We start from the raw sequence: 22,533 nt of genomic DNA, 5'->3' as shown, positions 1-22,533 counted from the left end.
ATTGATTTGCGATTTCTATCCTACATTTTGTGCAATGGCAGGATGTGGTATCTAACAGATACGATGTTGGTGTTTACTTCAGTGTTTAATGAGATGTCGAAGAAGAGAGTTTGTGTTTGATGACGAGTGCACTTATTGGAGACATAAAATGGTGTAAACTTTAAGATACCACAGTATCCACATCGTATAATGACCGCATCAAGCAGACCGCTCGTTAATCCACCGGAGGAAAGGCTCCTCTCAAACAGATGGCCACCGGAGGAGTGAAGAAGTCTCATCGCTACCGGCCAGGAACTGTCGCTCTGCGTGATATCCGTCGTTACCAGAAGTCGACCGAGCTGCTCTTATTCTTTTTGTTAACATTATTTTCATAAGGCGAACTTTGCTAACGCTGCTTTCGAACATTTAAAAGTTCAATAAATCATCAAAATCTCTTTCACGTTGGAAATCGATTTGTGGCCCTGAAAAGGGCCGATTGATTGTTTGGATGGTACGAATTTACTTGGAGCTAGTGTACTTGGTGACGGTCTTGGTTCCTTCAGAGACAGCGTGCTTGGCCAATTCACCCGGCAGCAGCAGACGGACAGCAGTTTGGATTTCGCGGGAGGTGATCGTCGAGCGTTTGTTGTATTGAGTCAGACGTCGACGACTCAGCAGCAATACGTTCGAAGATGTCATTGACGAAGCAGTTCATGATGCTCGTGGCCTTCGACGAGACTCCGGTGTCCGGGTGGACTTGCTTCAACACCTTGTAGATGTAATGGCATAGCTCTCTTTCCTGCACTGTCTCCTCTTCTTCTTCTTTCTGCGCCTTTCCGAACTTTTTGGCGGTCTTTCCACTGGTTTTCGGTGCTATAAATGAGCTGTTCGCTTCGGTAGAGAATAACTGATAGTCGTTTCGACGGTGGTATCTCGTTTTGTGCTCGTAGCATAAGATGCGAGACTCCTCCCCTTTTCAGTATTTCCCTACCCACTGTATGTATTGTTCCCTCCCTGTACTAATAATATGCTACTCGACGCAGGTACAAGTATACCCTCGACGAGTGAAATAAACCGATTCGCTGCCAGACTGTTGAGCAGTTCAGTCGATTTGAATTCTCTCTAGTTTCGTTCGTTCGTTCGCAAGTCGAATTAGCTCCGCGTTGTGTAGTGACGCTCTCGCTGACCCAGCCATGGGTAAGAAATCGCGCGGTAACGCGAGTGCCGGTTTACCGGGAAAACAGACTCTCCCAGGAGACGGCGCGACCACCGAGCCAGCCCAGAAGAAGCAGAAGAAAACCCCATTGCCCATCCCGACAGGCGTTGCGGACCCGCAGCCGGGGCCTCCCGGAACTAAACGACCCAGACCTGAAGACAGCAGCGCCACCGTATCAGCAGCAAAAAAGCTGCTGAGCAACAATCCGTTCTCCGCCCTGCAGAACGGAGCCCAGCCGCAGTCGGACCCTGAGACGGTGCCGAAAAAAGTTAAGTTGCCACCCTTCTATGTGAAGGGCTTCCCTCCCGGGCTATGGGAGCAGCTGGATTTCTACATTAAGCAGGGCCTTCGCTGCACCATTCAACGGTGCACGGAAGGCTACAAACTGATGGTCCCGGCCGAAAAACACTTCAACGCAGTTCAGGCCCTCTTGGACAGAATGAAGCTGGAGTACTTCTCCCACGACATCGAGGCCACCAAGCCGCTGAAAGTGGTGCTGCGCGGGCTCCACGACATGGACACCACCACCTTAATGGACGAGATTAAGGCGAACGGCCTCAAGCCGGTCGAAGTCCACAAGATGACCCGCAGCAAGGCCATCAAGTATCGTGACCAGCTCTACCTGGTCCATCTGGAGAAGAACTCCACAACCGTGAAGGATCTCCAGACGACACGCACACTGTTCCACATCGTAGTGAAGTGGGAGCGGTATAAACCCACCCACCGTGGCGTCACTCAGTGCTTGAACTGCCTATTGTTCGGGCACGGCACCAGAAATTGCCGCATGGCCAGCTGCTGCATCAAATGCGGCAAAAACCACAAGATCGACAACTGCGACAGCATCGAGGAAGCCACTCCCACATGCGCCAACTGCGGTGCCGCCCACAAGGCCACGAGTAAGGCCTGTCCGAAGCGGGCCGAATACGCCGAGATCCGGAAGAAGGCCTCGTCCAACAGCCAGCCCGGTCGCAAGAAGGTTCCAGAAAACAACGCGCAGAACTTTCCTCCGTTATCACCGGTCCAATCACGGCCAATTCCAGTGTTGCCGCCGCTCCCGCTCAACCAACAGTTGGCTGCCGCTGCAGTACCCGGTCAAGCCTCCGGGCCATCGACGGATCCCCCTGCTCCGGGATTGGCCGGTACAACCGGTGAAGCTACAGACGATTCTCCGCTGTCAACGGATGAGATCGTCACACTGTTGGCCCAGGCCATCATCATCAAGCGCACCTGCGCAACAAGAACACAACAGCTCCAAGCTATCATCTCCTTCGTCGCTAATTATGGACCGTGAACCCATAAAGATCGCCAACTGGAACGCTTGCTCCGTAGGGGCGAAAAACATTGAGCTTGCAGACTTCCTCCGCAAGCACGACATCGACGTGGGCCTTCTCACCGAGACCCACCTCAAGACCGGTGACAGCTTCTGGCTGCCCGACCACAGCATTGCCCGGCTTGATCGCACCAGCTCCAGGGGGGGCGGTGTCGCGGTCATCATCAAGAAAGGCATCAAGTACTGCACCCTACCCCACTACCGCACTTCCATCATCGAGGCCGTCGGCGTTGAGGTGGAAACATCGACCGGAAACGTCCGGTTCATCGTTGTCTACTGCCCCCGGCAATGTACCGTTAGCAATGGTACAGCACAGCAGTTCAAGAACGACCTTGCCATCATAACCCACACCAATGCCCGCTTTGTAATCGGAGGGGACCTGAACGCCCGGCACGAGGCCTGGCGGAACTACCAGCAGAACCAGAACGGCCGCCTGCTATTCGACCATTCCCAGCATGGTCTCTATTCCGTCTGGTTTCCGGACGAACCAACCTTCACATCACCGGCGGGCAACCCATCGACGCTGGACCTGTTCTTGGCAAACACCAGATTAGCCAAGCTGGTTGCCGTCAACGACCTGAGTTCGGACCACCAACCGGTGCTGACCGAGCTGGGCTACAACGTGGCCCCTGCACCGTGCCAGCGGAAGGACTACCATCGAGTCAACTGGGTCCAGTTTCGACGCGTGGTCGACCGCCACATCGACGACAACCCACCGCTCGACACAGTGGAGGACATCGACCGGGCCCTGGAGGGTCTCCATCAAGCCATATCCATGGCTGACGAAGAGTGCGTTCGACGAGTTCCTGTGAGGGGTAAGTTTCAAGCAATTGATTCCCACACCAAACTCTTGATTCGGCTCAGAAATGTTCGTAGACGCCAGTTTCAGCGGACTGGGGATCTGCAGCGTAAATACGAAATGGTCGATCTGAATCGGCAGATCGCTTCCAGAATGGTCTCAATCCGGAACGAGAGTTTCGGGCGGCTCGTTCATAACCTGGACGGTGGCAAAAATCATCCCGATCCGCAAACCTGGGAAAGACCCTTCACTACCGTCAAGCTACAGACCGATTAGCCTGCTCTCAGCGCTGAGCAAGCTGTTCGAAAAATTGATCCTCAGCCGACTAAACAAGTTTGTGGAGGAACATGACATTCTTCTTCCGGAACAGTTCGGGTTCCGCAAGGGGCATTCCACCAATCATCAGCTAGTGCGGGTGATGAATAACATCCGAAGTAACAAAGCTGTATCCAAGTCCACAGCCATGGCCTTGTTAGACGTCGAAAAGGCGTTTGACAATGTCTGGCACGACGGACTTATATACAAGCTTTGTAACTCCAACTTTCCACCATACCTTGTGAAAATCACCCGTAACTATCTCCAGCAAAGGTCGTTCAGGGTGTCGTTGAATAGTTCCCTTTCGGGACAATTTCCGATCCCAGCAGGTGTTCCGCAAGGGAGTCTGCTGGGACCACTGCTTTACAGCATCTACACGTCGGACATCCCTCCTCTAGGAGACGGTTGCGTGTTCTTTCTGTTCGCAGATGACACCGCGATAGCCGTCAAGGGTAGGATGCCTCGTGAAATTACGAACAAGCTGCAACGATGCCTTGACACCTTTACTGATTATGCCACCTCGTGGAAAATCAAAATCAACGCCTCGAAAACCCAAGCGATCATGTTCCTTCACAGACAATCACCAAAACTTAAACCGTCTCCCTCCTGTACCGTAATAATGGATGGTACAAGGGTCGAGTGGTCCACTGATGTTACTTACCTCGGGATGTTGTTCGATGAGAAGCTCCTGTTCCGCTCGCACATAGAGAAAACCCTAGTTAAGTGCTCCGCCTTGGTTAGGTGTTTGTATCCGCTCATTTGCCGCAGATCCCGCCTCTCAAGGCAAAACAAACTGGCTGTTTACAAACAGATCATAGCCCCCGCGATCTTCTATGCCGCCCCGGTGTGGGAATCGTGCGCTCAGACCCACAGGAACAAAATCCAGGTTGCACAGAATAGAGTGTTGAGGATGATCCTAGATCGTCCATTCGACACAAGAATAGCAGACCTCCATCAAGAGGCAGAAATTCCCAAAGTAGATTCCAAAATTGATGATATGACAACTAAATTTATTCAAAAATGCAATCTTTCTGAACATGCTTTAATAAGCAATTTGTACATAGTAGGTTAAGTGTATATAGTAGAGTAGGTTAGTTTTAAGCTGTCAATAGTAGTATTAAGTAGTTTCTCTTCAAATTCTAAAAACAAAACAAACCAATCCCACCAAGGTGGTCGACCGTGTACTAAGTCTAGGACTAATTCTGTAAAACAAATTTTGAATTGTGCCCATACCTAAAGATGAAGAAAGCAATTAAATCACTTAGTAAAAATTTATATGGTAATCGTCCAAGTTAAACTAAAATAAAGATCATTTAAACTAACTAAAACTGAAATAAACCGAACTATCTGGTCGGTCTGTTCGCCATCCACGCCAAGCGTGTCACAATTATGCCAAAGGACATTCAGCTGGCTCTTCGTATTTGTGGTGAACGCTTTCAATTTCTCCGTCGAAATGTATCAAAACCGGCCCTTTTCAGAGCAACTAAAAGATTCCACAAGAGAGTTGGAAAGGAAATTTCTGCTGCTTACAACTGATCGCATCACAGTGAATCCTGATCGAAAAATTGCAACCAGCAAGTGCCCTAGAACCAAAAGCGGTGCGATGCTATGACGATGACTGTAAGGGGCTTAGAAGCAGAAGGGTGAAAGCCAATTTTCTTTTTCGATTTCCTCTTTTGTAATGACCATTTCTGCTATGCTTTTCTATCATCCACAACAACAAACGTATCAATGAATGTATTTGCCATTGAGTTAACGTTATCTGACCGTGCACTTCGTAGTTGCTCCTCCGTGAATGATCACAACTAATCCACTTGCACAGAGAACTACATAGATGGTGCATGGGATAAGCTTTCCATCTTCAATGTACAAGCACATTAATTCAATCTATAGATCAATTCACAGCGCCGGCCACGTCCTTACGATCTTTTGGGGAGGGAAGGATGATTAGTTCGACGTCCGGTTGCTACTAGAGACCGATAATACCTCTACATCTCCACGGCTGTCTCGGGAAGGAAAGTTGTGTAAGTTAGGTAGGCTAATTTATAGATTAGGATTCACTGTGGTAAGTGATGCGATCAGTTAAAGCAGAATTTGTTATTGCAAGGAAGGGGACAGGCCTGAGATTGAACTCCCTACCTTCGGCTCAGTAAACATAAACGGTAACCACTGAACTACCAAACCTCGTCGTAATGCTGCAGCGACATGTTTCGTCTAGGAATAATTATCTGATGACTGTGTTGGGGAAGCAGCATATGCATGTACGTAATTGGTGGATTTGTTAGTTAATTCGACGCTTTTCGACAATTCAGTACATTTGCCACTTTTTCAATAGTTTCTTGTTGAAAATCAACATTCGAAAGCAATGTTATCGATGCGTAGCCATATTTCTGAGCGATTGATGATAAAATTATTGAAATTGGTCCAGGGGTAGCTGAGTTATTAACGTTCAAAATCTTTCTTAATTTGTTACATGTTCCATTTTTGGTTTTTACAAAGTGTACCCCCATATAGAAATCATAGAAGTAGTCCTACGTCAAAATTTGTTGTTGAATATCAATTAATTTGAGGACCACCCCAATATTTACAACCACCAACATTTTAGGCCACACAATCTTCACCCATTAACTACTGTCCTGCTAATTTACCATCCTGAACCACTGTGCAAAGGTACATATGGAAAGGTAAATTAATTCAGAAGCCATCTTTTGTAGAAACATTCAATTTGTATAATTCAATTCATTTGAAAAAGACAGGTAAAGCACGGACTGTGCATGGTTGGTCGTTAATTGGATCCAAAACCCTATAGGGTCATAGCACCTCTCCGTTTGTTTTCAATACATATTTGACAAAGGGTAGCACAGGTAAAAATGGATTTCTTCTCTTCAGGGTAGACATATTCATACTTTCGGCAATGTACCGATCATCATATGGGAAGTTATCAACGTTAGTTTCCCTTGATCCTTGATCCCATAAGCAGTGCGTTCTCAATGGCGGTAATCAACACCTACTACACGATGAGCTTTTTTCATAATACAGGTAACAGCAGCTACCGTTAGAGTGATCTTCGCTCCGAATGGACATAAATTCCGCATCTATTCTAAATATCTATTGAGATGTTTCACATCATCAGCTTGTTTTCCCGACGCTATCGTCAGAATCGCAATTATGATACAGAAATGCCGGCGACGACAGTGCTAATCGCTTCAGACGAGCCCATCGCCCATCATCGACGACTACGTCAGCCGTTTTTCCAGTGCAGTGCCGCCGTTGTGAGAACTATTTCCAGGTGTTGGTATTTTGCATCCAATTATATGATTGCTGTCAGTGTGCGGTTCACTCGAGAGGGTGTAATCTCCTAGGGATTCCCCACGTAAATGGGGGCAGCTGTAGCTGTCGATTGGGAATTTCACAATTCTCCTCCAAGATCACGTAATTCGGAAATAACTTTCTATTTTGGAATTCCTATCAATTTTTACACCACCGATTAATAGCGTGACGTTGCCATCTGAGTAACGCCTACAATGCAGTGACGAAATCAAACGATAATCTTTTTTGCTTTATTAGAAAACAGCTGTAGGTACTACTACAGGAGCGGTAATAATACTAGCAATAACAACACGTTCGCGTGAAGCCACATATGACGTGTACAGCTCGCTCTCAATCACGCAATCCGCGAGGGCTATAATTCTGATTGCCTATCGGCAGCGCCTGGTAGTGCTCTGCCGTCGTCGAGCGGAGACGAAACGTGAATCAGTATTAGCTTCGCGCGCGTTCCCTTGTAATTGATTGTGATTTTTTATTCTAATTTTTTTTTAACTGTACAAAGTAGTGCTTAAGGTGTGTTGAATTGACCTTGACGTTGAGCATGGTCCGTGATCTTAGTGAGGACGAAAACCAACTGACCGTGAATGTTTCTTTCTTGCCGTTCTTTGCAGTCATGTCCTTGGAGGAATCCCGCCGAACACAGCGCCCCTATCGGTATGGAATGATCCTGCTGTGCGTGGGCGCACTAGTCAACTGGTTGGGACTGGCCCAGGACTACACAGAACCCATCCGGTACACCGGAGTGGCGTGCATTTTGGGTAAGAGTGATGATAAAAGGGGTTTGGGCGATCAGGAAGTTAATGAGGATTTTTTTTTCTGTTCTGGACATCATTTTACAGCAGGAGCATGTCTCATCTGCACGGCCATGTGCTGCTGGCTGCATACACCGAACAGAGCCGGATCATCAACTGAGGTGAGCATAAATGGGGACTCGGGTAAGGGAAGACAAAGGAAAGTGAATAGTGAGTGAGTGATGATGATGATGATGATCGTTCGAAAATTCGAGAGATGATGTCACACTTGTGGTGAAAAAATAAGCAAATGAAAATGTTGAAGTGATGTTTGGAATATTTCGGAAGAAGTGGATTTAAGTGGAACTAAGCGGAATTAAGTGGAATTAAGTGGAAAACTGAATTTAACAGCTAGCCCTTGAATACTACGGATGTTAGTTCAATTGCTATGAATGCGATTTTTTTTTCGGAACCAAATTTGTAATGTTTCTTATATAGTGAGAATATTTAAGGTGAAAGTTCATGGAATCCATCCACTCCGCGTTTTCACAGTCACTGATCTCGCCATCCAGTAGTCATACAGATCTAAAAATTAAATGAGATGCTTGCTTCTCTATAGCAGACATTGTGCCAGATGTGTGTCAGTGTAAATGCAAAGTGGTAAAACAAATTGTATGGAAAATGGATACCGTCAATAGAAAGCGAAAAGTAAGAAGTTGTATCCTAGACACGACCGTAGATTTGACGTAGAATTACGAAGGTAGTTTTGATGTCACAGCAAAAGTATAGTAAATATTAAATTGATTTCTTAACTCGTTGTCAGTGAAAAAGTTCGATAGGTTGAAATTTGGAAGCAATTTGAGAGTTCTGTTTTTGAGGTGCTTACTTGAAGTCTTAAGTCAACTTTTTGTTATCGATCATTTGTGGTCCTGAAATGAACCGATGGGTTGGAAGCTTGGAAGCCAGCTTAGAACGATGCTGTGCAATTTTTTCCACGATTTTCTTGGAGATGATAGCGGTGCGGAAATAAAATATGCACTAGGGAAAACACATCAATCACAGAAACTGAGCATACCGCACGGTCCTTACGTTTATGCTAGTTGATGCAATTTTGTAGCCCCTTTTATTAAGAGATTTCTGTTTTGGCATAATTTTCTTAAAGTTTGCATAAAAAGACATAAAGATAGGTACTGTCTGACATGCTCACTGCTCGGTATCAATATCGGGCGACTGTGTTAGGCAAACCCCTTTCTCCCATCACGGAAACGCCTCGTTTTCTGTTGAAAAAATTACGCATTGCCGTGCACGAATTTTTTGGTTTATTGATAAATAATAAAAAAAGCGAAAATTTATTGGAGGTATTTCTTGCTAAATTTTCTGCAATCGCGAGACATTCGCGATGAATCATATAAATTCGAGATTTGTGTGCTTTATCTAGCGTGCTGGAGAAAACTTTACCTTAATTCGAAGTGTTTCTGGTTAATTGGCAAGGTCATGTAGTATTCGGTCATTGCGAGAATTTGTATACACCACTTATACTTGCCGCATTTGACCAAAAACGAACAACTGAAATCCAATCAGTAGCAGTGCAACTTCCTCCTCCTTCTAAGACGAATGGTCCGCTTAGTGGGATGCAGCTCGTACTGGAGAACAATCTACAACGTCACGCGCCGAAAGCACTGCGGCTACTGCTGATGATGACCACTGGACACCACCACTCACCACACGCGGTGATTGAACAAATACCGCTCGGTGAGACCGGAGTGAATTCGGTTTTTAAATCTGTGTTAGGGACAGCACTTCTCGCAGTTGATCGGTGATAATGTTCATTATTATAGCAGCAGTTGCACATTCGTGCAATTTTCAAAAGTGACCTTTTAAAATTGATAAAGCGTTCAGTATAGCTGATTCGTAGATGGCATGCCAATCGATTGGCTTACTTGGAATTTGTGTGTTATGTGTGGCCAACACCTGACCACTTTTCGTAAGGCGGTCGATGTTGGTTTTTTGATATTGCACCCCCAATATGTTGCCGAAAGACGTAATCCTACGTCGAAAGAAATTTAGATTAATTCATCCAAAGTCAGAGACCGGAAGTCTAGCTCAGAAAATCTTTGCTTTATTCAAGTTGCTTTTTGTTGAGTTGAGAACCGCTTATATTTTCATCGGTCATTTTTCAAGATTTGTCGTCTCCCATCCGGATTTAAAAAAAAATCATGTTTCCTAAATTGCTGGTAATGGCCTTTTTATCACCTAGTCATAATAGTACGTCAGATATGATTTATACTATGAATACTTCATCATTTCTTAATAGTGATGTTGAATATGCAGGCCGATTCTGAAGCAAAGCTACTCGCGAATTATGATATGACCATTTAAAATCAACTACTCCCGAAGTGCGATAAAATGATGACGAATTGAAAACGAAAAACAACCGCGTATTTTGGCTGATCAAAGTGGGCACCCATGGAGAATAGAGTATTTCAAATTTTTGCACGGTAAGGCAGGACTTAGATCTACTAAGCACGCTCTATTTTTAGAGTGGATTTATTTCACAAAATGGAATGTTTTCACAGCAGATGACTTCTAAACTTATTTACCTTTTCGTGCGATCCGTAAGATTTGATAAAAAGATATAAACTGTTGAGATATTGTTAAAAATCTAACACCGCTTCTTAACCTAAAACTCAACCTATGGCCTAATGCATTGATACGTCATTCAAACGCCATTGAATTCATTTCGGCCTATCGGATGAAGATAAACATTGATTCGAGCGCTTCTCAGAGTTGCGACCTATCACAATCACGATCGTCAAACAGCTGATGGTGGTAACGCTTTGTACATTCCTATCAATGTGCTCGTCGAAGCTCTCTCCGTGACCATCCATCAAGTTGACGAAAGAAGTAAAAAGCAACTGGTGAATGTCGTCTTCGCTTGTGATCCATCACCGATCTGGTAATTCCCGACAATCACGACACTCATCTGTACTCGTTTTGAAGCAGTTGCTGCTTTGCTTGCATATGTGAGTGTGTTGATGAGTGAGCCCAACAGCTTCCGTTTAATGATGCCTGCTTTGTTTGTAACTCACACAGTACCGCCTGCCGAGACGAACTTGGAATGCGTAGGCATTGTTTTCATTTTCTTCTGTCGTTTTGCTTTTTCTCATGATCGTACAGCAGAAGCCTTCACTGTTTTCGTTGTGCTTTTCATCATCAGCAGCGAGTGTAGCGTTTTGCTTGTGCGCAGCGTCCATTACTGATGATTGTTGTTTGTCATGGTTCTAACTGTCACTGCGTGACAAAACGATCTGTCAGCGATAGTCGGTTGATGCGAAGACGAGTGTCACGTGAGTGTCATGATATTTTGCATCACTGGGCCGTTTCTTTTATGTTTGACTTCGTTCCGTAACTTTTGCACTAAAGTATAGTATCAAACAAATAAAAGCCTTGTTACTCTGAAACAATGGATTTAATTGATGTTTTCTGCTCGATCGGCACAAAATGGGCGATTAGGCAGAAGTAGTGCACTACTGGACACCCGTGGAAAATTTAGAAATCATCATCACTTTGATAGTTCTTCCACGGGAACCAACTTTGCTTTGCCAATACCTGCCAAGAGAGATCTGCACACTGAACAAAATCATCCGCAATGCTTCGAACGAATATTACTTTGCTCGAGCTCAGAGATTGAAATTTTCGCTCAGCTGCAAGATAAGCTAAGCATCACTCAAGGTGCTTTTCGCAGAATCGAGCATCGACAATTTTTTCATCTCTCATTGTTCAACGACTATTCATTATCCTCTCCCATCCAAACCGTGAAAATATTGCTCTCTCAAAATCGGTGAGAACACGTTTTCATCTCTCATTGGACACCGAAAATATTCGCTCGTGCGTTGCTAGAGTCCGAGCAGGAGTGTCGAAAACAAGCGTTTGAGCCTTTGACAGAAGGAATGCTCATCGTGACTCGATAACAAGAAACACAATGAGTTAGGTACGTTTAGACTATCTGATTTGTTGGTCTGATTCGAGCGAACTGCTCGATAATTTTGTCGGATGCAATGTTTGGATGCGTTCACACTTTTTGTACAGGATTATTTGATATGTCGAACGAAATAGGTTTGCGTTTAATTTTCATTCGACTCATCTAGCAAAATAGCCGCAAGTTAGGTGAAAATTTTTAATTTTCTTCTTCTAAGATTTCACGGCTTTGCTAAAGAACGCTTGATTTGTGTTTTGATGGCATCCAGCAGCAACCCTAATAAAATATGTATGGTTATTTTGCTCAACGACGTGACCAGGGTATCATCCAAACCATTTGTGGAATAGTTCAATCATATGGGTTCGGGTATGGTATTTTTATTGGGGAAGGAAAACCGATTTCACTATTACATAATGTCCTGTGTATGGTTTGACAGATGTTTATTTTCCAGCGTGATTGGCAGAAAGATGCCGTATTGCCTTTCATCATGGAATTATCAACAAAACAGTGTTTATATAATACGCAGCATGAATTTTATAAGAATAAGCATGCCAAACATCAGGTCTGAGAGCCTACTAAGAGAGAGCTTCAGAGAGTTTTGGTAATCTACTGAGAAATTTGTTGAGCTTCACCGTAGTACGTAGATCTTAAGAACAGAACTACAAAAAAATTAAAAGAAATTTACAGAAATTCATAAAAAAAAAATCACAAGAAAGATCGTAGATCTTCAGATAAATGTTCAAAGAAGATTTCAAAACTTCAAGCCAGCTAAAATATTTTCAGATCAATTTGTAAAACTATATGCAAAATTTTGCAAATCTTCAGGGTAATTCGCATAACTTCAGGCAAGTCCGAGGGAGGCGACACCATCTAAAATGCAGGAATTTTTTTGCTTAGCTGTTGTGAGATGCACTCGCGTCTAGTAGATAGAAACACGATTGGTTGTAATTTTGAAGATTTCCTGCAAGGTGGAGAACGAAGCTAGTAGATGGGTTGAGATGCAAGAGATGAAAAAAAAAATTTCGTAGATTGACTCTCTAGTGTGAGATTTTCGAGATTTAGATGTGTCGCACCCCTCGGACAAGTCCAAGAATCAACAGTGAAATGTAAAGTATTTCACAGATGTTTGGAAATCTACTGAAAAATTATTCAACATCAGAAAAATTCGTAGATCTTCAGAACAAAGCTACAGAATTTTGAAAAAACTTGCAGAACTTTTGAAAAGATCACCCGAATGGTCATAGATCTTCAGATAAATTTGAAGACCTTCAAGAAAGTTTGCAGGTTTTCTGATACATTTTTAGAATCACAGAAATTTTAATGGATCTTCAGTAAAATTTGCAGAACTTCAGAGAAGTTCGGCGATAAAAAACAAATATTCATTAGATTTTAGGGAAATTTGCTGATCTTGAGAGAGACATTTAAAACTTCAAGGAAGTTCAAATATTTTCAGATAAATTTTGAGAAATTTAGGTAATTAAGAAGATCTTCAGGGAAATTTTCAGATCTTTAGGGTATCCTACAGAGGAATTCACAAAACTTCAGATAAGTTTGCTGAAGTATTGAAAAATTGATTGAGCCTCAAGGTATTTTTCGTAGATCTAGAGGTTAGAACTACGGAGCTTCAGACAACTTTACAGAACTTTAAATAGATTTGCAGCAGGGTTAAAAATTCTCTGGGGAGAATCACCCAGGTGCGAGAGATATCATTCTCTGCGGTGAATCTCTGTTTGTCTCCTCGGAGATTTTTAGTGGCACCACTGGAGAGATTGTTAGACACAGCACGAGAGAGTGAGAGAGTTGACAGTTAACTGTTTTTCGGTTTATACACTCACTTCCGTGAGAAAGATGGCAGCACAAATGCGTTATTGTTTCTCCAAAGATTCCGGCAGAGCTTGACGTGAGGGGACAAAGTGCGAACTTTTTTCACAAAGAAAAAAAATTGGTTTGACGACGGTACCGAAAAGGTGGTTGTGAATTTTGTGCTTTGCAGGGCAAACGGAAAAACATTCAAAGTGGACATGGTATTCAACTGGAACCATTTTCGGCCGTGTTCCACTCCTGTTGCCACTTAGCCAACGACTACGCTCTCACAGCTTTCCGTACTCTTCCGGTTTATCTCCACCTGTAGCACTCGCTGTCCTCCGCCAGGGTGATGCCGATAGGTATCATACCGGCGATAACGCATACTGCTTCCGACGAGATGGTTCTGTACGCACTAACGACTTACATGGCCATGAGCCGGAATGTACTACTCGGTTTCCTTTGGTTCTGCTTCGTTTCCAGCTCTGCTACCCAGGCTGGACCTCCATACCTCAGTATAAACGTTAATATAAAAAGTAAACTTTATAAAATCTTTGTATGCAACAACTGGGGCCTCTCTTAGCTCAGTCGGTGAAGGCTCAGCTACAAAGCCCAATATGGTGGCTGGGTTCGATCCCCGGTCCGGTCTAGGAATTTTTCGGGTTGGAAAATATCTCGACATGCCTGGGCATAGAAGCATGCTTGGACTTGCCACACAATTATACCAATGAAAATAATGGTACAGGCATCGAAAGCTCTCAATTAATAACTGTGGAACTGCATCTAGGACACTAAGAGCAACCGTACCAGTCGTTGCCATTTGCGGCACTATTTTACTTACGCACAGCGTTTCCATTTGGCTTAATCACTCCTCTCCACACCGGTCGTTGCTATCAGAGTCATAATTTAAGTTACCGTTTTCGACACCGGCAAAACAAACTTTTGACGTTTATTCAAAATAGCAACCGGCTGATGCGTTGCTACCGGGTTGCTAAATTTATGAACTCACTACTTCCCAAGGTGCGGATTGCTATTTCTCCCACCTGAATAGCAACCTCCGGTACGCAAGTAGCGTTATGATAGAGGTTGGTAAATGTGCCTTATTTACTCATTGGTACGGTTGCTCTAAGTTGAGAGCACGCAATAAGCTAATATGCGATACGCAGTAAGCTTGAAATGCGAAGAAGAAGAAGAAGTATGCAACAAACTAACAACATAAGTCTTCACCGGGGTGATTATCCCCGGTGAAGCAAAAGAACTCTCTACGGTGCTCCCTAGTGATCACTCATCCGCTCCGGTGTGTTGGACTGTTGGAGGTGCGAACGTCAGAAACTGTATTTGTTTGCGAAGTGGGAGAAGCGGTAGAAAGTGAAAACAAAATAAAGATCTTTCGGGTGAATTTGCTTTTGTCATAGTGCGAGGTGTCTTTTCAACTCATCACCCTGCTTACACTGGGGAGAATGGCATCCCTGATTTGCAGGAATTTTTCAGAAAGTTTCACAGTGTTAGAAACATGTGAGATCTTCAAAAAAGTTGGTTAAATGTCAGAAAAGTAACTCAATTCAAATACAAAAGTACAAGATTTTGCAGAACTCCATGAAAGTTGGAAATAAATAGATCTGAAGAACTTCAGAGAAAATTGTAGACCTTATGAGAAGTCTGTAGAACGTCAGAAAGCTCGTAAGTTTTTAGAAAAACTTGCAAAACTTCAGCAAAACTCACAGAACTTCGGGAAAGTTCGATGATTTTAGATAATTTCGCTAATCTTCGGATAAATTTTTAAAACTTCAGCGAAGTTCAAATAATAATTTGTAGAGCTTTGGGAAAATTTCAAAGAATTTTTGATTAATCTGGAGAACTTTATAGAAATCCAAGAATCCACAAAGAAATTTACAGAACTTTAGAGAAGTTCGGAGATGTACTGAGAAATTTTTTGAACTTAAGGGTAGTTCGTAGACCTTTAGAGCAGAAATACAGTACTTCAGAAACATTACAGAATTTGTTAGAAATTTTAGGAACTTCAGAGAAGTTCAGAGGGTAGATCGTAAAGCTACTGAAAAATCTACAGATGTTTAAATAAATTTTCAGAATTTTATTGTGGTTCTTGGATTTTAAGATAAATTAACAGAAATTCTTGTAAGTTCCCTGATCTTTAGAGATATTCGCACAGGTTCAGAAAAATTAGTAAAACTTCAGAAATTTCCTAAAACTTCTGAAAAACTCAAAATTTATCGATAATATTTTAATTTTTAGGAAATTGTGTAGATGTCCATAGCTATTTGCAGATATTCATTGAATCATCTACACCTATATCTACAGAAAAAAATTACAGAACTTTCGAGAAGGTGGTAGATTATTAGAAATTTTGTGAACATCAGAGATAATTGTTGATCTTTGAGGATCTTAAATCTGCAGGGATTCAGGAACTTTGTAGAATTTTAGGAGAATTTGCAGAACTTCAGAAGAATACATAGAACTTCAAAGAAATCTGTACAACTACTGAGAATGATCTTCAGAAAAGTTTGTTGATCATTAAAGCTGGGTTTGGATAGGGTAAGTCAAAGGATCAACTCAGTTGAATTCAATTGGCTTGAAAAGTTGAGCCTGGTTCAATTGACCACTTTGTCAAGCAGTTTTAGCGTTACTTTCTACCAGTGATTTCACAAAACTGGACCAACTAATTTCTATTTTTTTATGAAGCGCACAAATGTTGGCTACTTTTCTCGTGGTTCTAGAAGAAAAAATCTCAAAATAATGTTTTATTTCAAAGTTTGAGTGGTAGTAAACGTCATTTAAACTGCTCGAATGAAGTGGTTAATTCAAGTGAGTTGATCAAGTAACTTGAATGGCATGGTTTACACGTTCAATTCACGTTCAAGTCAGTTGAATTCAACTGACTTGATCAACTGGCTTGCCCTGTCTAAACCCAGCTTAAAGATATTTTATCAGAGAACAGAAACAAAACTCCAGGGACGTCCGAAGGTCTTCAACCAAACATGCAGCATTGAGTTCTTAGCAGAAATTTTCAGAACTCATGGAATCTTCGTAGATCTATAGAGAACTTTTATCACTAGCTAGTCGAAAGCTGGTATCGACATCCTGGCGAAGTTTTGAAATCTTTTTTCGTTTTCATATCACAGTTCTTGAAGGACAAGATGAGCCAGATCCCTGCCGGTGTTCCTCCTGAGCAACCATTTCCTACTCCACAAAGTTCACCTTCTCCTTCTCATTTTATTTAAAATAATAAAAGCAAATATGCTTACAAATATGACAGCCACCTCCCCCCCCCCCCCTCCCCTTGGTTTTGTTTTGAAATCTAAATTGACAGTTCTTTCGACATGGGCAAGCAGTATGAACACCAGCAAACAGGGGTGTTCGACAAAGTGTGTCGAAAGTATATTCGAGCAGATTTTTCATTATGGCAGCGGTCAAAATCCAAGGGGGGAGGGGGGAGAGGTGACTGTCAAATACGAACAATCGTCGCCTGCCTCGCATAACTGGTTCCAAACGTAAACAAGCCATAAGAAACCTACAGGGTAGAATGATCAGTAGGCTGATTTGTCAGCACGTCCCACCCCAGTCAAAATCAGACCAAGAAATTAGATAGTCTAAACGGACCTTTACACGAAAATGATATTACTCGAAATGAAGCGCTTCTGCGGAGAGTTCATTTTCTTTTCTTTGTTTCGCATATGCAGAAGCCTGGTTTTTGGCACGAGGAAAGCAATCATGGCTACTATGTGACACTGGCAAATACAGTACACAGTAGGCCAGGAATGAAATCTAGCACGAAACAATTAATAACGGTCCGGGATTGCATCCAATTGAGTTGACGGCCTCAGCAAAGTTTCTTGACTTAGTTAGGACTATAGTTGGGTGGATAAAAATAGTTCAAGTTTTTGCTGCAAAGATGGCGCAGCGATATCACCTTTTTTTTTACTTCGCACGCTAGAGGTTTGCTGCCTTAGAGTTATAGAACGTAACATTTTATGAAAAGTTGCTCAAAGCATAAAAGCTGTACATCTTCAAGCAACAGAGACATACGATGTTTTGTAAAATTTGACTGAAATTCTCGTTTTAAGTTTTAAGTTTTATAAATTCATTCAAATTAATTCTTTTATACTTTTTTGTCGATCGTTATTGGTTTAGTCAATCCTTTTTGAAAAATTAATTTATTTTTAGAGTGTCTTAAAATAAATATCACATGAAATAAAAAAAAAACATGATTTTCTGAATGATTTTTCTCATAAAAAAAACACAAGTGAACGCAAGATGCTATTTGTTATTTAAAATAAATATCAAAGACACTTTCATTCTTCAAAATATCTCAGGGGTATATTGAGATATATTTGATATATTTGGTTTTAAATCAAACAATATATTTTATTTAAACAATCATATTGTTCTATTATGATCATAAGGGTGGGTCAAGTCTATATGACGGATCACCACCATTTTTTCGATGCCTATTGAGGTCATAAACAAGTGTGGCAAATTTTAACAAATTTGGTTGCCATCTGGAACTGCGGGATAACTTTAAAATTAGTTCTCTAAAACTTAAAGTATTTTTTTCTGGAAAAGATTGGCTGGACCAAAACCGATAGACGAAAAATTATAAAAGTATTAATGTGAACGAATTTATAAAACTTAATACTGAAACGTGAATTTCAGACAAAATATCTTTGTTTTTTAAAGATGGTCAGCTTTTATGAATTCAGCAATTTTTCATAAAATGTTACGTTCCATAACTTTGCCAAAAACAGCAAAACTCTAGCGAAATAACGAAGTTAGTATCAGTGCGCCATGTTCGCGACAAATTTTTTAGCTATTTTTAGGCACTAAATTATAGTCCCAACTAAGTCAGGAAACTCTGCTGAAGACGCCAACTCAATTAGATGCAGTCTCAGACCGTTATTATTTTTTTCTGAGCTAGATTTCATTCCTGGCCCACGATGCAGTGTTGCCCACAAAACAGCTGCGTGATCATGCCATAAGATTGTCAATCTCTCAAATAATTAATAATTATTCAATTTGATGTTTGGCTGAAAAACGGTTTGCTTTCAAATTTTGGGAAGTTGATCAGGACCCGATTTGAAGCCGCTGGAGCGCTGTGGAGTGAAGATTTCAAACTTTGCATCGCTCTAGTGTACACCTGGTCTGCCACCTTTTAGGACTAAGCTATTCAAAAATTCTTCTCCGACCGGGATTGATCCATTTGAATGTTACTCTTTCCGAACTCACTGCTCCGCCAATCTATATTCGTACTACCTTGAAACCCTGCCAATTAACACATCCCCCTCTGTTTCCTCCGTTACAGAACGATGATCCGATACATGTAATCAGCGCCGCGGAGGAACGTCGCTGCGAGAAACCACCCGACTATGACAGCGTAGCAGTGGCGCCTCCCAGCTATGACGACGCCATCAAGCTGGACCCGTCGGCCTTGCTGCAGCACACGACTACGATGGTACCTGCCACCGCTAACTGTTCCTCTACAGTAGCCACTCCAAATGCTACCTCAGCTACAGCCGCCATCACTTCCACCTCCAGTACAAGCTCATCGACATTCAACTTCTCCACCATTCTGGGTCTACCCAGGGAAACCCGAAACGCATCGAGCGCATCGTTGGATGCCGCTGCCACCAGCCGCAGTACCACAGCCACCGTACCCAGTCCAGTGTGCCTGAGCATCGAGCATGAGAAACCACCGCCATACGAGGCCAGCCGCGCCACTACCCATCCGCCGGCCATAGTCGCCGCAATTCCGATTCATATGAACCCAGCGATTATGGTCCCGGGTAGCAATTGAAGTGTTCCGAACACTACAAATGTTGTACACGTGAGAATTTTGCGTGGGTGCGCAAATGTGTGATAGTGTGCGTGCGTGTTAATTCGATATAAGTCCTCAACTGAATCCACTCCACTCCGTTGTCGCGAGTGGAACATACAGTGACCGCAAGGCTGTGCTCAACTTGTAACTGTTCTTTTTTTGATTTGTCGTGTACTTACTACTAGCGTAAGAGAAAATTATAACCTAAGTCACGTACTGGTATGGTTTTTCCTGGTCATGTACCGGAGTAACAATGCTCACACCCCAGTAGGAAAGATAGCGATAGCGCTGCGGGTTCAGTATTAGAAAGATGGAGCCGCTGCCAAAACAAAAAACACGCCAAATGCCAAAACCGTCAAACGTTTACAAAAACAAACGAACCGGTTTTCTGAATTTATTCGTGAAATAAAGAACCCAAATTGAAGTTGAAACTAAGACGCACATGTGTGACTTAATTCAGAACCGATTGCGTGTCGATCGATCTTCAGTGAATCTAATTACATACCCAACTAGCCATTCGCCAATGATTAAGGAGAGCGGTAGGCTGAGAAGCTTTGCTAAGTGTCATGCTTGGATGGGCCCCAAGAAAGAAGGTGAATCGGGCGGCACAAAGATGTTATATATGAACGAGTTGTGTGTATTGTAATTCAATTCCACACAACGATGCCTTTTACTACAGCTAGAAGACAAGTAACGTCAAATTATGCGAATTTAGTTAGGTAAACATGAGTGATAAAAGCGAATATAGAACGATAAATATATATTGTGATGAACTAAATGTAAGATGTTTTAAGATACATATCACAGCTCCCAAGACAGAAAGACCAAATTTTTAGATTTCGGAACATCAAATGACGCAACTTTCTAATTAAAAAACAGATGTTTATTCGAGTATCACAGATTGTAGTGGTATAATGGTATGGAAACGAATGTTCAGCCAAGTGGTACATTGAATTCCGTGCTCAACATCCTGACCAAAAGCCCCACAACTTCGTTTTGACTTGAAAGCTGCTCCCAAGTGGCTACATGAAGTGCCAATTCTGCAGTACCCACCGAATGGCCGATGTTCTCTGGAATCAAACATTATCATAATTAGCTGCTAGCCTCTCCGAAAAACGTTACTCAACCATACCTGTAACCGATTTCCTCACATCCAGCTCGGATTTCCAATTCTCCGAAACGCTAACCAGCGCATCCATCACCTTCCGCAGATTCCACGATCTTCCCAAAACCTCGTCCTTCATAACCACATGCAGTACCTTCAACTGTTCGATCATCGCATCCAAGCTCACCAAAACATCCTCCAAAATGGTGATCAGAATTGCCAGGTTCTTACAGTACAGCTCCAAATTGGCCGGATAAGGATTGCAGTCTTGCTGCTTTGATTCCAGCACGCCTTTCTTGATGTTCTCGATGGCGCCGCAGTACTGGCAGCCCTTCTGGACCGTCAGTTGCCATTTCTTGTGCAGATCTGCAAATTTCACCATGGAATCTGCCACGCGAGATGCTCCGACGGTCGACGATGCGGCTGTTGGTGATGCAGGAGTTCGAGGCGATTGTAAACGGCTCGCTGAGACGTTTTGTCGGTTCGGAGTTGTTGACATGGTTTTTATTATGGGAATGGATGGTACACCTGGGCCAATTGTGTCAGCGCTTTGTTGACAAATGTTGCTAGTGGAAAGAAGTAAAGTGTTACATCGAACATCGAACGATGTGTTATTGTAATGCTTGGTGTTTTCCTTCAGGAAACATTTTTGAGGTCTTATACACTTTGCCTGAAGAATAAAATTCTAATATTTAACAAGTTTTTAGACCGGCCATGCTTTACGCTGTGCCAATATGGTCTAGTTGTTGAACCACTAGGAAGAAAGCACTTCAAAAGATTAAAGAAATAATTCTGACGATGATTGCCTCTCTGATAGTACTACCTCAATTGCAATGATTAATTCCTTTATGCTTAGATAAGATTTAGTTTTAGCTTTAAGATGTCAATTGTTATACTGACGTGCAGGTAGAGAAACCCTGTTTAAAATACTGAATTGCAAAGGTAGGAACAATGTAAAAACATTTAGATATAGGTATATCATAATAATTAAGGCTGGTAAGTTACTGTGATAGATGGTAAAAATGAAATGCAAATTATTTTGAATTTAGAACAAATAGAGTTCAACAAAACATTTTTGAGGGAATAAAATAAATATTATTTGATTCGTTCATATGCATAGTTTCCATGCTGATACTTTTGTTAAGTTTTATAGAATAATTTTAATTGAAAATCAAATTAAATACTGATGACTGATAACATATGCAAATACTAAAAATCTAAAAGTGTGTTTCTCATGCGAACTATGGAACAACAACCTGATTATTAAGGCCCAAGCTTATTGACAGCGGAATCAGAACGACAGCGGCAACGGAAAAGCCCGATCTGAGTAAGCCTACTTGTCGCATTGAAAACTAGTTAGAACCAAATCGACTTCGGTTAGGAATCTTGACGTCATTTGTGACAACTGTTGAACTGTCCGTTTCCGCTTCCGCTTCCGCCCACATTGCGTTTGGGCCTTTACCTAGATAATATTTCAAGAATCAACAGGTTGAATAACTTTCAGATTCACTTGTTGTTTGATTTAAACCCGTCCTCGCGTGGTTTATTGGAATGTTTTCTGCTTTAATTCACTGTCTGTTTAATAAACGATAATTATTTTCAATCTGGTGTACGGATTAAACTGGATCATTTCGAGTTGTCACCAGTTGATTTCCAGTCCAAACGCAAATGCGAAATAAAATTCCTGAGCTATTAATTCGCAGCATTTTAATAAAATGTAAATAGTCGCACATTTTAACACCTATTAGTGCCGTTTGCAAATCTCCAACATATCACAAAACTTTTCACAATTCTAAGCAATGTAACTCACCTTGCTGTTTGTGTATTGCCTTATGTTTACAAAGATTGGATCCAATTAGAAAATATCGCTGCTGTGCAGACCCGGAGTCGGTAAGGTAGAACAAACACACGTGGTCACAGCGAAGAATCAATGCTGCCACCTATCAGTATATGCAGGAAGTTCTACTGCTACTCATCGGTATGCAATGCGCATGTCATCTAGTACTGCAATGATGCTGTTCAAATTGACAGTTGAAAACACAAACTACCGGTTGTAAAAAATGTGATGGGTTTGTGGATTTCTAGATGAACGATTCAAAATGGTACTTCCCGAGCAGGA

The 22,533-nt window shown here is 42.3% G+C and overlaps 2 protein-coding genes across 5 annotated transcripts in view; one reads left to right on the top strand and one right to left on the bottom strand.

Annotated features, from left to right (window-relative positions):
- LOC135703741 (uncharacterized) overlaps positions 1-20,087 on the top strand; it is a 124,197-nt gene extending 104,110 nt beyond the window's left edge. For 3 of the 4 annotated variants that reach the window (XM_065225057.1, XM_065225059.1, XM_065225056.1), the window contains exons 2-4: positions 7,578-7,724; positions 7,806-7,879; positions 18,797-20,087. In XM_065225057.1, coding sequence (XP_065081129.1) covers positions 7,578-7,724; positions 7,806-7,879; positions 18,797-19,288 — 713 coding nt within the window. In that variant the 3' untranslated portion in view covers positions 19,289-20,087. Of the gene's footprint in view, positions 1-7,347; positions 7,480-7,577; positions 7,725-7,805; positions 7,880-18,796 lie in introns of those variants that run through there. The other variant, XM_065225058.1, reaches the window with a different exon arrangement.
- A 93-nt stretch (positions 20,088-20,180) lies between these two features.
- LOC135703656 (uncharacterized) lies at positions 20,181-22,282 on the bottom strand. The gene is made up of 3 exons (XM_065224935.1): positions 22,225-22,282; positions 20,442-20,980; positions 20,181-20,379 (listed from the first exon to the last, which is right to left on the bottom strand). The coding sequence occupies exons 2-3, from the start codon at positions 20,911-20,913 to the stop codon at positions 20,243-20,245; spliced, it is 609 nt and encodes a 202-aa protein (XP_065081007.1). The 5' UTR covers positions 20,914-20,980; positions 22,225-22,282; the 3' UTR covers positions 20,181-20,242.
- Between the last annotated feature and the right edge of the window lie 251 nt (positions 22,283-22,533).

Source organism: Ochlerotatus camptorhynchus, unplaced genomic scaffold (genome assembly GCF_037179485.1).
Source record: "Ochlerotatus camptorhynchus isolate MF236.1 unplaced genomic scaffold, CSIRO-AGI_Acam_v1.1 ptg000220l, whole genome shotgun sequence".
Lineage (NCBI taxonomy): Eukaryota > Metazoa > Arthropoda > Insecta > Diptera > Culicidae > Ochlerotatus > Ochlerotatus camptorhynchus.
The sequence above is the reverse complement of the archived record's forward strand: the minus strand, read 5'-3'. Positions and strand labels throughout refer to the sequence as shown.